We start from the raw sequence: 16315 nt of genomic DNA on the forward strand, positions 1-16315 counted from the left end.
AAATTGATACTACGGCTGCTGCAGAGACGGTTGGGGTGGTGGATGATGGCGGTGGTGGGAGGAGGGGGGGGGCAGCAAAGAAAATGCTAGAAAGGGACTGTGTGGGAGTGTGAAAGCAGACAGTGCTGCAGCCCCTGCAGGGAATGGGAGAGATAGAGGGAGAGAGACAGTGGGAGAGAATGAAGGAGAGTGAGGGTTAGAGGGAGAGAGAGATGAAGAAACAGAGAGGAGGCAGAGGGAGAGAGTGAAGGATGCAGGGAGAAAAGGAGTGAGGGAAAAACAGAAATATAGACTTAGAAGCCAGGGTGAGAGTGGGAGACTGTGGGAGAGAGACGCACTGCTCTGGTTTGAATGACATGGCCCCCTCTTGCCCTCGCAGCCAGGAGGCGTCGCACACACAAAGTGGGGAAGACCCCACAGGCCCAGTGCGGAGCCCCAAAGCGCTTTAATCCACCAAGGAGGCTGGTGGTTATAATACGGATGCCCTCGCTGCCCAAAATGTCTCAACTGACTTGTCCTCAATTCTCCTTTATCCTGAGTGAATTTAGCCATGTTATTGTTTCTCTTCGCGGGAAAGTGGCTAACGAACTCACCTCTAAAAACGACAGAACCTGTAACAGACTGTACCATACTCTTTTTATTTAATTTATAAAAGTTATGCAAGCTGAGACTGGGATCAGTCATAAATCCAAAGCAGAATCGTTGAATTCATACGACGGAAATCAGCTAATTATTAACACAAAGCTAAATATGCTTCTCCAGTATTACTCTTCTCAACGCCAGTTTAATCTTATTATACTAATCAATTACATTCTAAACTGAAGAGTTAGATTAGTTTGACTGATGGCCACACATTTCCAGCGCAACGGGATAATCCTCCTCATGTGGACGTTCGAAAAGTGCATTTGAGCTTGAACTCTGACTAGACCCCACTGAAACATGTAAGGCCAAATGAGGACAGTCAAACACCATGAACATCCCTTACACGCTTGAGAAAAAATGTACACTGATTTGGTTGTATAGTCAAAATTCTGTAAAATAAGGAGTCTGTCCAAACCACTCGCCCCCTACGGGACACGGGGAACCGGAGCCTAACCCGGCACACAGGGTGAGGGGACACACCCAGGACGGGATGCCAGGCCATCACAAGGCACCGCAAGCGGGACTCGAACCCCAATCCCACCGAAGAGCAGGACCAGGACCAACCCACTGCACCACCATACCCCCTGTAAAATAATGAGTACTTTTATTTCATCTATATAACCCTGAATTCCTCTGGTATGGTTCAAGTTGTGCGCTATGCCCAAGGGTACCTCTCAGCCCCCAGCCCCCGTAATTAACCCAAGAACAGTCAGGTTTCAAGCCCATGTCCTTAACTGCAGCCTGTTGCCCTTAGGACTGGCCTGCTTCTGGCGTACCAGTTTGTTTTCCATGCGAGTGTGTGTCTGTGTTTTCCACCTCACAGTGCATGAAAAATGTGATTCATGCCAAGCGTGCAGAGGCAGCCCAACTCCTACTAACACCCCCCCCCCCGCCACCACCAGAAAATCCAAATGCTTGTGGAGTTAAGGAGGTGGGTAAAGCTCAGTATTGGTAACTGTGGGGGTGATCTGCTTCAATGGTGGGCATAGCAGCTGTTATACCAGGCAGTGAGAGAGAGAAAGAGAGAGAGAGAGAACCGGCATCCTCGTCCTCCCAGGGTTTGCGTCTGAGCAGGAGGAGGGTGGCAGCCCTGTGCGAAGGCACTGTCACTGGCAAGGCCACCCGCCTACGGCAGCCTCCCACATGTCACCGCCGGCCCCCCTGCAGAAAAGAAAGAGCCATGTGCAAAGACCCCGCTGGTTACATCCACGCGCTGCACCATGTGCGTGGGGCTCGCCACTGGGCTCTCTCGCGGACAGTGGTGCGAGGATGGGAAGCGCACTGCGTCACAGCCAACCCCGGCTGGCCCACCTGCCAGGCACGTCTGGACTGGCGAGCCGTTCCCCCACTTCAGAGGTGCGTGGGCACAGAAACCGCTGCCAATGAGGGACAGTTTAGCACCACGATCCTGGCGTGGGCGCCGGACCAATCGGCAGGGAGCAGGATGAAGGACGACAGGGTGATGGAGCTTGGTGCTGGCGCACAGCTAGCAGCTGATTTAATCAATGCGTCATTTTTTAAAAAAAAAAATCGTCTTCACAGCATACCTGTTTGAAAAATATCTAATTAGTAAAAAATAATGCTAATTTCAAGTGATGCCAGCTGATACCAGCAATCTGCCATTTCCCACCCTGGCTAAAACCTACAATATATTATACATTTACATTTACATTTATTCATTTAGCAGACGCTTTTTGTCCAAAGCGACATATATCTCAGCAAAAATACAATTCGTGCATTACATTAAGAAAAAGAGATATGGCTGCGGACATGTGATACGTGTTATAACAACCAGTGTTACTGTGAGTTTGAGGGGGAAAAGGTGTCTATTGTAAATAGTTGAATTATGGGAGAAATGTAAGTGTTCAACCACTGGGGGGACTTACGGGGAATGTAAGGGGGTGACTGTGTTTGCAAACATGAAATGGAAAAAGGCTGGGGTGTGCTAAGTAGCTTGGGAAGACTGGTTTGAGATGTATGTACTTAGAGAAAAGGGGTCTTTGGACCGAGAGCGTTATATTCCTGTGTACCGGTGTTCTGAAAAATGTTCGTAATGAACACAGCCTGTGCGTTCTTCTTCTCTCTACCCGAATCCAAAAGTGCTGCGTACCACAATATAACCGAGTCAGCACCTATGAAATCATTAAAATTTCTTTGTACATTTAGACATTGTTCAACATCATTTATGCTAACATGTAGGGAGACATGAAGTGCATATGCTGCATGTTTCAGGTCTTCCTTCTGCTCTTTATCCTCATTTTTATAGCTGTTTTGTGGAGAACTGGAAATTTTAGGTCAAGGCCAGAGAAGTTTTTTGTATGCTTTGATTGGACTTCTGGGCTTTTTGTTGGCAGACGGAGAATCACCTTCCAAAGAACAGACTCCAGCAGTGCTGTCTGGGGGTAAATTACCTCCAAGAGCATTTTTGATGCGGCACACGAGGAGTGTGGTGTGTTTGCGTCCTCTCTTGCCACCAGCCAAACTTAAGTAAGCACACTATCTTCATTCTTAGGAAGGTAAAATCTTAGCCCTTACTTGGTGTGTTCCTCACGGCACAGGACCTCTGTTTGGTGCATGTGCTGCGCCATCTAGGGGTGAGTGTTTGGAACAGTTTTTTACTCTGTTTTACTTTTCACTGTCACTGCGTCTGTAGTGATTGCCTGCTATGGTCCATATACAAATTTTCATTTTGAAAATACCATTATGCTTTGACTGCTTTCCCAGCATGGTACAGATTTTATAATTACATGTTACTAACGATATGATATGGTTCATATTTTTGGAAGCAATTCCAATAGTTCTATCAAGGGGGGAAAAAACAGAAGGCCCAAACCGCACTGGTCACAAGACACTCAATACCTCTATTTTACTGGCATTTAGAGAGAAAAAAATTTTTACTTATCCATAAATTTATACTGGTAAAACAATTAGCTAAAGACACCACATGTGATGGATCATCAGGCTTAAATGATACATATAGCTGTGTGTCATCGGCATACGAATGCAAATTTACATTGTGTTTGCGAATAATGTCACCCGATGATAACATATAGAGTGAGAACAGTGATGGCCCCAACACAGAGCCCTGTGGCACACCATACTGAACCGTAGTTGAGATGGAGGGGGTGCAGTCATCAGATTTCAGTACAAATTATTCACGGTGAGCTAAATACGAGTCAAACCACTTCAGAACGATACCTCTTAGTCCAACCAGGCTTTCAAGTCTACTCAGTAGGATACTATGGTCTACAGTAACAAATGTAGCACTCAAGTCCAGTAACATAAGAATAGAGATCTGACCAGCATCAGAAGAGATGAGAATATCATTAACAATACGTGTGAGCGGCGTTTCAGTGCTGTGACTAGTGTGGAAACCAGACTGAAATTTTTCAAAAATATTATGATGATTAAGAGATTTTACAATTTGGGAAGCTACAATCCTTTCTAGAATTTATGCCATGAAGAACATGGTTCACTGAAATCCTAATGTTCTTCACAAGAGAGCTGTGGATAAATATATTCCTCTAAATTCAATGACAAATTAGGAAAATGAACAAAAAGAAGCGAATACTGTAACTATCATTTCAAAGGCCGCAGCTCTTTCCAACAATTGTCACAGTGCCCAGTCTGTGCCTCTAGGTGTCAGACGTTACCTTTGTGTGTTTATTAAACACCATGCAAAATACTGATCCCAAAATGCATTTACGGTGTAGCAATACAGAACAAGATGTGTGGGAAGATCTGTGTCATTTCAAGAGGGCAATCGATGACCAGTTAAACCTGATCTTCCAAGAAAGTACCACAAAGTTCTGGGTTATGGCCATTTCTCATCTACATTTATTCATTTAACTGACACTTTTCTCCAAAGCAATTTACAGTGTTAACCTACTTACAACGATTTACCCATCGATACAGCTGAGCATTATGTAATGGAGCAGGGTAGGGTTAAATACCTTGCTCATGGGTACTGCAGCAAGAGTTCAGAGTGAAACCTGGGACAATGGAGCCCAGCAGCAATAGCAGAAACCCAGACTAGTTATTTGGAACAGCATGGATCCATCCTTCAAAAATCTGATCCTTTTGCACTATGACAAGGTCTTTGCAAGGTGGTTTTACACAGCACGTCACAGAAGATTGGAAATAATTTCATCTTTGTCTTTGACAAAGATGAAATTATAGGGATGCAAATTAAGCTCGACATAGATATACAATAATTAATGGTTCAAGCTGCTGCCTTGTACTCCCTCCTGCTGCTATGGTATATGAAGAAATGTACTTGGCATATTAAATAAATGGGTAAATCATTGGAGGGCGGGCATGGTGGCGTGGTGGCGCAGTGGTGAAGTGGGTTGGGCGGGGTCCTACTCGCCAGTGGGTCTGGGGTTCAAGTCCTGCTTGGGGTGCCTTGCGGTGGACTGGTGTCCCCTCCTGGGTGTGTCCCCTCCCCCTCCAGCCTTACGCCCTGACTGGATTAAGCTCCGGCTCCCTGTGTGGGACAAGCAGTTCAGAAAATGTGTGTGTAAATCATTGTATGTAAATTTACATTTTAAGGTGATTTGGAGAAAAGCTAAGAGAACGAATAACAAAAAAGCTGCAAAAACAAAAATTCAAGTATACAGAGATGTTATATGTAAGACTCAAAGACTACTGCAGTAGTACTACAGTAGTGTACTTTTCATTGGGTTATTCTGATGAAGCAGCAAACAAAATGCCTAGATGATTCTGTCAGGACATACAATTTAACTGTAAAGCAAGTATGGTTGCGTCATTTTGCATCACAAATAAAATTTCTGCATGAGAGCAACGTGTGAGATAACAGATCATTTTACAGCAATGGCATCAGTGCACAATAAGGTAAATGTCACTCATCTGTGCACCCTCCAACACACGAACTTGTAGGAGTAGCTTCTCAACAAGCCTGCATTACATAACACCTTCATAGACATACAGGTGTCACACATACTTAGTAGTTACTTAGGGAAGAATGTCTGCAGGCTATTTCATTGACTTTCACAGACAGAAACTAAAAGCACACTACAATGGTATGGAAATTCTCTTGAGCAACTGAACTTACTCTTACTAATTTCTGTGGTACAGTTTCTCTGCATTGCTGTATTAATTTATCAAATAATGTAAGCTATTTTGGAATAATAATAATAACAATAATAACAACAACAACAACAATAATAATAACAATAATAATATATTATATATTATTACATATATCTCATACATTTAGAGATTTTATTCTAAAAATTAATATATATTACACAAAAAATAAATATTTTATATTAAAAAAATAGAAAATATTATAAATATGAAATATTTTTATAAAAGTTATTATAAAATTAATGCGTATATATATATATATATATATACACACACACGCACACACACACACATTTTCAGAACCGCTCGTCCCATACGGGGTCACGGGGAACCGGAGCCTAACCCGGCAACACAGGGCATAAGGCTGGAGGGGGAGGGGACACACCCAGAACGGGACGCCAGTCCGTCGCAAGGCACCCCAAGCAGGACTCGAACCCCAGACCCACCGGGGAGCAGGACTGCAGTCCAACCCACTGCGCCACCGCACCCCCAATGCGTATATATAATTATATATAATTATTATATAATTATTAATAATAATGCTATGATGTGCACTTAATTTAAAAATGGATTGCTATCATGTATATTTCTAACACTAATGAATATAGACACCAATTAAAAAGAAAATTGCTGATCAAGCAGGTGTCATGGTGGGATACAGGAAAGAAACACGACGGACTCAACTGCAGATGCTTTAATACAGGCAGAGAGAAGACAAAGGTGTGGTCAGGGAAAGGTGATCGGGGACAGGCAAGGTTCAGTCAAGCCGCAAACGTTGTTCCGGGGATAACACAAGAACCGTAGCTGGAGAAACAAAGCCGTGGGTTGAAGAGCCAAGGATATCAGAAACAGGGGCACAAGGACGAGGAGGGAACAGATCGAGGAGTAAACAAAGTGGGGGGGGGGGGGGGGGGTCGTGGCACGAATTGCATCTTCTTGAGGTGAGGTTCCCCAATCAGGTGTTTCTGGACTGCCTCTCCACCCACATCTTCTACAAGTGCGGTTGGGGACGTGACATCAAGTTAGCAGTGTTTCACTACAATACTTACTCCTGTAAAAAGCATAAAGAATGTATGGAAAATCTGAGAAAAATGTAAGAGTAACAATTCTTATTTTAATATTTTCTTATTTTAACATTTATGCTGTTTTTTTAAGATCCGCGACTTAGGCTGTGTCAACATGAAAACTTCACAAGATGTAATGCCAAGAGGACGCAGCTGAAAAATGCACATCTTTTCTCAAATGCATAATTTTGTTTCACATTTTGTGACTCTTTCTGATATGAGTATGAACTGTAATGCAAGGACACAAATTACACTGAAGGACAAGTTTTGTACTCCTTTTTCACTGGCAGGTATTTTACGTTATGCGATATTTTAAAGTCACAATTAAATAAATAGGACAACTAATAAATAAACGGGGAAACTAGTGGCATAGTTGTTAGAGCTACTGCCATTGGCCCAATATTTTGCAGGCTTGAATCCCACCTTGAGCAAGGCTCTTCCCGTAAAATTAACTGGCTGTATAAATGGGTAAACAATTATAAGTTGCTTTGGATGAAATATCAGCCAAATAACCTCATATTACCTCATGTTATAGAGGTATCCATCATGTTACCACTTCAGGTACAAAACAGAGAGTGAATAACAGCAGAGAAGTTCTTTCTGATAAAGTCATGCATATAAAAAAATTGTACTATTTTCAATCATTTTTCCCTCGAACACTTAAAATCTCACTGTGGTGATGTAACTAGGTCAGGTGAATATAAATACATCGGACATCGAGTCCCTTGCAGGCGAAGAAGGTTTGCTTGGCATGGGCCCGGGACATGTGAGGGCTTTGGAATGCAGAAGTTGTCAATGGGCTGACAGGAAGCTGATACAAAAAATGATTAAACCAGCTTGACAGTTCATGGTGAAAGAAAGTTCATTGTACTGAGCACTGCCTGTAACTTACCCTGCATGTGCCCCCCCTGCGCTCCACCCCTTAAAGGAATACAGTTAAGTATGTTTCTGTGCTTTTCAGATGTCTCAGTATAACCCAACACACACTGGACCCACATTATTGAGGTCCAGCTCTTTGGAAGGTCATCAGTTTTTCATCTAAACCGGGCATTTGAGTTTATTAGAAGACTTACAGTTAGTTGCTCCATTTTGCACAGGCAAAAGTGGCAAATTAAGACAAGAACATAAGAAATACACACACTGTCTGAAGCTGCTTGTCCTGAGCAGGGTCACGGCACGCTGGAGCCTGGCCCGGCGATCCAGGGCGCGGGGCTGGGGGGGAGGGGGCACACTCAGGGTGGGGCGCCAGTCCGTCGCAAGGCACCCCAAGCAGGACTCGAACCCCAGACCCTCCACAGAGCAGGACCCGCCCAAGCACCGCCGTGCCCCACATGTAAGAAATAATCACATGCAAATATGCATCTCGCTGTCACTTTTCTCCAAAGCATCTTATAATATTAAGCTTATTTATTAAGCAGTGTTTTACCCTTTTGCACTGTTGGGTAATTTTTACAGGGGAAATTCTCAGAGACTATGTACTCATTGGCCTTACAGCAAGAGCTGTGATTCAAACACAGCCTGGTGCCCTCAGTGAAGCATAGAAATTTTTACCAAAATTGCATCACCTTTAACTAGACATCTGACTGTTGGTCTAGCTGATTATTTTGTGTAAGGCAGACAAGTGAACAAGTTAACAGGTTAAAGCGCTTTTTGGTGGACTTTTTCCTGTTTTTATCCTTACTCCTTTTGTTAGAGAGGGGTTTCCTGCATCCCTCAAGATATTTTGCTGTTTGGTTTTCCACAGGTATACAATATTTCTGGTGAAATATTTTGCTGATACTAGCTTAGTTATAGTCAGTTATTGTCAAGTCCTTCCATATACACTGCTCAAGTACATTTTTCCAGTTGACTACAAACCAGTTTCATTATGCTTCTGTTTCATTGTGAAACTAGCATAAAAGTTTGTGTGAAAACAGTGTTTGCTACATGGCAAAAACTTCGTTTCCTTCATTTCCTTCATTTCTTGCATTGCTGCGTTCGCCACCGTTTGGTTGATATGTTTATCTGTTGGGATGCAGTTACACACAATAGAACAGAAAATGAACATGGCATTACTCATAAGGTGGGAGGGCACTGAGATGCTGTTAAAATGAAGTGCTTGCCGGTAAGAACCAGGAAATGTCAAGGAACAGAACATAGAAACAGTGCTTCAGTTTTCCGTAAGTACAGTTGCATCTGCTTACCTGAATTATGTATCTGCACTGCTGCTTGAAAGTATGTTAAACCCTTGTCTCCCTTAGTTTTAGCACAAAGTCATTATTTAAGGAAAACCAGTCTTTCTCATCTGACATAACAGGTGTGTAATTACCAGTTCCATATTTTAGAGGTTTAGAGGAAATCAAATGTGTAGCAGAAAAACAGAGGTAGTGCGGGTGAAAAGATAATTAAACTCCAAGTTGCATTGGGTAAACCAAGTAGGTAAGTAGTAAGTAGAACCACATGTTAAATCATAATCATTTATTCATTTTGTAAGACTGTTTTTAGATTTATAATTTAGATTTCATACATTTTTTTAAATATTTTATACAAGAATAATTACCATCCCTGTGCTGTTCACACACTTCCAAGCAGTACTGTATGCATGTAAATAATTTAATGTTGCCCGTTGTTACTCACCATATTCATGGTGCAACAAAGATGCCCTGATATATACTGTCCTTCAGCCACTATATTGCCACAATATTTAATATAGAAGCACAGTATGTTTCAATAAGAAAGATTTCTGCATTTTATTTAAATGTAAATGTTAATGGTACTGTAAATAGTGAAGTGACAATGAGAGAAAAATACTGAATGAAAAAGTTCCTATGTTCAGTTTTACGGTGACTGCACGCTTTGTGACCGTGAAAATTTCAGACGCATCGAGTTTTCAGGCACAATTTATATCTGTAACTGGATGCCACGCAAAATGGGGGAAAATAACTGTAAACAGCTTAGCACTGCAAGTTTCTTTGGAGAAAAGTGTCAAGTGAATGTCAATTTTGTATGTTTTTAGGTACCTTGCTTTTCACTCAACAATTATGGATGCCAACAGTTCATGGAGTAATGCATCAGGCAACTGCCCAGATGTGGACACTCTGATGAAGCACTACTACCTTCCAGTGATGTACACAATCATCTTTGTGGTGGGCTTTGTGGGCAACATCATCTCCATCGTCATCTACGTGACCAAGATGCGGCCCTGGAAGAGCAGTAGCATCATCATGCTGAACCTGGCCATAACAGACCTCCTCTACATGTTCAGCCTACCTTTCCTGGTTTCATACTACATCAGAGGGGATTCCTGGACTATGGGAGACTTCATGTGTCGCTTCGTACGCTTTGGTTTCCACTTCAATTTGTACGGCAGCATCCTCTTCTTAACCTGCCTCAGCATCTTCCGCTATGTGGTGGTGGTTTACCCCCTGAAGATGGTCCAGATTCAAAGAAAGACGTTGGGCTGCATTGCTTGCCTAGTGGTTTGGGCCATCTCTGCTGTGGAGATTGTTCCTATGTTAACAATGATTAACATGGAGGTCATAAATAACAAAACTCAATGTCTGGACTTTGCCAGCAATGATCCAGAAAATGTCTGGTGGTACAGCTGGCTACTGACAACTTTGGGCTACTTGTTGCCCCTTGTGGTGGTTTGCATCTGCTACTACAGGATTGTACTGGCTCTGGCGTTGGGACCCCACACTCAGAGCCCACATCGAGCACGTGCCCGGAGACTCACTGTATTGATCCTGGTGGTCTTTGTGGTTTGCTTTATGCCATTCCACACCCTGCGTGCAGCTCGTGTGGCTACCAGGAAGTGGGCGGCATCCTGCACAGTCACTAACTGGGTTCACGCAGTCTACATTATATCAAGACCAGTGGCAGGACTCAACACCTTCTTCAACTTGGCCCTTTACACACTGGCTGGTGACAGGTTCCAGCAAGCTTTCTTCAGCATCTTTAATGTTAAGCTCTGCATTTCCAGAGCAAAGTCCCACATCTCTGTGGCCACAGTAACCCGAAGAGACATTCAGTCCTCGTGACTAAAACCTAGTTGGTCAGAGCTTTTCAGACTTTGGATGGAAAAACTTTTTACATGTCTGCAACTATGTCTCTCTTTCTCCTAATGTAATGCACAAATTGTATTTTCTCTGAGATGTACGTCGCTTTGGAGAAAAGCATCTGCTAAATGAATAAATGTAAATGTAAATGTAAATATAAATGTAAATGTAAATGTAAAAAACTCATTTTGTGTTATTATTCCTGATTTCATCTTGTTCATACAGTAACATAGTAAACATGGCTTTGTATACATACATTCTAAACTAATTTTTTTAATTAAGTGTTATGTCCCTTAACGTTTAAAAGAATATTTTTTTAAGATCAATATTAGTTTATACAAATTTTTCATTACATTTATTAATTTTACATTTTATAGAGAAAATGTTTGGAATCTTATGATTGTTTTGTTATACAGTTACTTGTTTCTTTTTTTATTGCTTGTCTGTTTAAGAAACTGTATCTTTTTGATGTTGCTGTGCTACAGTATGTACTGGTTTCTATTGAGAAAAAAACTGACTCAAAACCTACCGCATAGGACAGAAAGTCTCCCAAAATGCTATTCAACTGACCTGCTTGACACAACACGCATATCTGTTGATATACTGTACATCCACGTGGGCAAGTATCACATGTATTTATGATTCAAAATGAAAGTCAATATCTACCATAAACTAGTTTTGAATCGAAGATTAGAAAGTAAATTTTGTTAAAAGTTCAGTGTGATGATCCTCTTTCTATTAGAAGTGCTGAAGTGTATTTAGGATAGTTGTGGTTTCACTTTCTGTATCTCTTTGCAGGTAGTCTTTTGTGCCCTCATTATATGTGATGTAAACCACTTTATAAAAAACATCTGCTAAATGTACTGTAGAGAACATAACCATGAAATACACTCAAAAAAGCCAAAGAACAAAGCAGAAGGCACACTGGATTGGTTGTACTATATGCATTTTGCAGAAATAGCACAAAGTACTGTAGAAGTGCCTTAGCTTTAATATTCTATATATATCCACGCTATGAAATGAAATATATATATTTATAAATATATATATATATGCAGGGAAAGATGTTAATGTTTATATATATATATATATATATACATATATATAAATATATATATAGACCACATATATATATATACATATATATATGCACATGGAGTGCAGCTGGATAGTGTAGTGGTAAGCTTGCTGCCTTTCATCTGGGAAAGGGGGGTTTGAATCCTGGTTATGGCCTACCATGGCAAGACTTCCTTATGCTTAGCTCTGCCTACCTCGGATATGAGAGCGAAACAAACAAAGAGAGTCATGCCGGCTCAGACGTCGCCCGGATTAACAAGGTCTGCGCCAGATGTTGGGGAACCAGGACATACTGATGACAAGTGGGCTACTAGAACAAGGCATGTGTATATATGTATATTTATATTTCAGTTAGAGATGATAAATCCAATGGTCACAACATCATTACATTGCCATACTTTATAGCATTGTAAATTATATACAAATGCATCCATATTACATGTTATATTTCTACATACTACATTTCTACATTACTGTCCTTACTTTTCATGTCATGTAAATTCAAAATCAAGGATAATTGCTGAAAAGTAATCTCTTACTAGATACGGCTTTTATGCTGAAAATGACAACGAATTTAATTTTTAGGGTCAGAAGATCCACACATTTTTTCACTTGGGAAAAATAAGAGGAACATAATGGGATTCATGCCTGTCAAAAACATGACCATAAAAGCAGTTCAAAAAGGTGACTTTGATGGTAAACCTGTGCAGAGTGTTTTTTTTTTTCTTGTGTGCAACCTGTCCTCATAATTCTCTATGTATCATCAACTTCTGGTTCAGGTGAACTCCTTTCCTCCTCTCCTCTCATTAAATGAGTTTGGCATCAGAGGTAAAATGTGAAGTCCTATTTTTCTAATGGTCCATTTGCAGCTCATGGAATGGCTCTGCTCTCCCTCAGCCCATGTAGGCATACCTCAGGGATCTGTCCTATGGCCTCGCCTCTTCCTACACCTCCTTGGGTTCACACCTGGAAACCTGCATCTACTACTACAGGATTGTACTGGCTCTGGCGTCGGGACCCCACACTCAGAGCCCACATCGAGCACGTGCCCGGAGACTCACTGTATTGATCCTGGTGGTCTTTGTGGTTTGCTTTATGCCATTCCACACCCTGCGTGCAGCTCGTGTGGCTACCAGGAAGTGGGCGGCATCCTGCACAGTCACTAACTGGGTTCATGCAGTCTACATTATATCAAGACCAGTGGCAGGACTCAACACCTTCTTCAACTTGGCCCTGTACACACTAGCTGGTAACAATTTCCTGCAAGTTTTCTTCAGCATCTTTAATTGGAAGTTATGTGTCTCTAAGATGAAGTCCCACATTTTTGTTGTTTTTGACACTCGAGAAAACACCAATTTGTCATGACCAGTCTTGGGTCTCAGCAGTTCAGTCGCAGGATATCTAAGCCTGTTATGATAAGACATCTCCAAGATTTCAAATCTTTGTCCAAAAACAAGCTGACTAAACAAGTTATCCAACACTTAGTGTCTATTGTTTCTACACAATCAATGCTTTTCTAAAAGTAGTCTTTTTGAGACAGAATAAAATGAGAAGGTAAAATTTTAATTGAAATCTTTAAGTTGTACCTATATCTTACATGTAGAAGAGAGTGTGATGGTGGAGTAAATGACTCATTTTCAGTAAAGATGATGGCACACCCAGCGCTTGGACCATCCGGAGACCATCCACGTGCCATGGTCCTTTGGCTATAACGAGAATAACATGTACCTGATGACAAAAATTCAGCTGGAAGAGTTGCTGCTGGTGGGAAACTTGTTAGTTGCATTTTACTTCTACTTGTTCGTTTGAGCAGAAGGGGGAAAGGCATTAAAAGTCCTAACTAGTGTCTAACATTCCAGCTGTTTTACAGAAGCACCTATTATGCTATTGCCACGCGAAACCGAGGATGCCGGGACGGCTGAATCCAAGTGCGGGATCGTTTGTCTGGAATCAAGGGGGCAGACGAGTTCTTGTTGTTGGGGACAGGCGACGGGTCGGTCGATCGGCGATCAGAGTGAGAACGAGGATCCATGGACATGGTCAGGGGATGAAGCAAAGGGTTGAAAACTGGAGAACGGATACAGGAAACAAGGGGTGTGGATGAGCAGGCCATAGCGCAGGAGGACGATTGTCTCAAATGAGATTCCGCAAGTGTACGGGAGCTGAGGAGTGTCTTTTAAAGGTGAGCGGTCAGTCAGGTGCTAGATTAGTGTCAGGTGCTGTCAGTAATATATGTGCATGTTTAAGTAATATCACAAATATGACGTAAAGTCATTAAAACTAAGGTAAATGTCAGTTGCTGTGTGGGCACTGCAGACGCTCTGCAAAATGCCACTGGAAGGAATAAATCTCAGAATTGCGGCTCCAACCTATTACAAGGGTTAAGCACTGAATGAATTTCTGTACTTCTATATTTTCGACAAATTTTATCTGATTTTCCCGTTTATGTCGATATATGTTCTTATACATACTGTAGGTACTTACAGTATATCTGATATATCATTGGTCAGTACTGTAATCCTGTCTAATTGTTTCTGTTAATTAAATTAATGTGAAAATAAGTAATGATTTCTGGATTGTATTTTACAATGCATCAGAAAAAAATGTGAATACCAGCAAATAGTGACATTGAAAAAAATTGTTTCCCTCTGAGGAGCCTGATAGCATTTGATAGTAGTGTCTGTGATGCTAGTAGCGTTTCTGTTTCTTGCCAGCAGGAATGACTGAGTGTATGCAGGAGGGCTTAAATACCAGAAAAACCCTCTGCAAATAAGGAAACTTCAGATCAATGAACAGCAAAAGGCTTAGAAGTTCTGCCACTCAGCTTCATAGGGAAGGGAATGAATAGCAGCTAGGTGGAACTCGATGCCACAAAATGTTCCGTGTTTTACACACACGCACATTGGCTGAAGCCGCTTCTCCTGAGTGGGGTCACGGCAAACCGGAGCCTGACCCGGCAACACAGAGTGCGAGACTGGAGGGGGAGGGGACACACCCAGGACGGGATGCCAATCCATCACAAGGCACCCCAGGTGGTACTCGAGCCCCAGACTCACCAGAGAGTGGGACCCGGCCAAACCCGCTGCATCACCGCGCTCCTGCACCCCCACCCCACACGTCTACAGTCGCTTGCTTCATGCGGGGTCTGTGTTTTTTTCTCTTTTTTGCTGTCATAGACTTATGACCCTCTTCAGCCAAAGGCTTACATTTAGCTGGTGTTGCTAGGAAGGTTTTTTTGTTTGTTTCTAGATCCAGTACCATGCCTGCTGCTTTCAGACAATTTTCCCACACATAGTGGATTGATAGTTTGCATGGACTATGTCAAAATTCCTTTATGCTTCTTTGTTCCAGCAGCAACACAAATACATGGAACTACACACACACACACACACACACACATACACACACACTTTCTGAACCGCTTGTCCCATACGTGATCGCAGGGAACCGGAGCCTACCCAGCAACACAGGGCATAAGCCCGAAGGGGGAGGGGACACACCCAGGACGGGACGCCAGTCAGTCCCAAGGCACCCCAAGCGGGACTCGAACCCCAGACCTACTGGAGAGCAGGACCCGGTCCGACCCGGTCCAACCCACTCCGCCACTACACCCCCCCACATGGAACTATATATTTTCAAATTCATTACAGAGAACTGAACTCGGGGAAAAAAACTGCAAAAAAGGTGGCAGAAATGAAAGCACTCTATGACTTCATTGTTTAGGATGGAGAATTCCCAAGTTATGATCCCTTTAGAAATACACACCTTAATGCTGAACATTTCATCATGAGGCTACAACAAGGTTTCCTTGCTGGGAAAGCATCCAATGATCCTGTACTCTAAATCAGCATGCTCACTGACTCATCTAAGGTGACTTTGGGACTTGGAAATTTTTTGAATACGTATCATACGTGTCCAACATTTCAAAGACATTGCTGTTCAGATTAACTGTTTCATTCACGTCTACATGGTAACTGCACGTGTTTGCAAGTATCTGTGTACGTACATAATCTGTGTATATTTAGTAGCATGCTGTGCATATGCTGTAGGATGCTCTCGGCCCATGTCTCCCAAGGCTGATGCAGAATCACCATGCCCCTCAGCAGAGCTGTTATTTCAAGCGGTTGTCCTTGTGCAGAATTATGGGTAGAGCTGATTTAGTGCAACAATAAGACTGCAGGTTCACTTTATGCTTAAATTTCTTCAATAAGAACACTTTACTGTATAAGTGGGTAAATCATTGTAAGCTGACATTGACAAGGTTCTCCCATGAATAATAAAATTTAAAATCTTTTGCAAAATTTTTTTAATTGCTTTCAGTGAGCGTATCTGACACTTACATCATGTAATACGTCATTTGCTTTATCTCAGCGGCTTGACTTCCAG

At 42.1% G+C, this 16315-nt stretch overlaps 1 protein-coding gene across 1 annotated transcript; it reads left to right on the top strand.

The window, feature by feature from the left end:
• The first annotated feature begins 1618 nt into the window (after window positions 1-1618).
• On the top strand, window positions 1619-10834 carry LOC108928548 (2-oxoglutarate receptor 1). Its single transcript, XM_018742535.2, has 4 exons — window positions 1619-2101; window positions 2875-2907; window positions 3808-3821; window positions 9811-10834. Exons 1-4 carry the CDS (start codon window positions 1619-1621, stop codon window positions 10832-10834), a joined length of 1554 nt encoding a protein of 517 aa, XP_018598051.2.
• The last annotated feature ends 5481 nt before the right edge of the window (window positions 10835-16315 follow it).

Source organism: Scleropages formosus, chromosome 12, assembly GCF_900964775.1.
Source record: "Scleropages formosus chromosome 12, fSclFor1.1, whole genome shotgun sequence".
In the NCBI taxonomy this organism is placed as follows: domain Eukaryota; kingdom Metazoa; phylum Chordata; class Actinopteri; order Osteoglossiformes; family Osteoglossidae; genus Scleropages; species Scleropages formosus.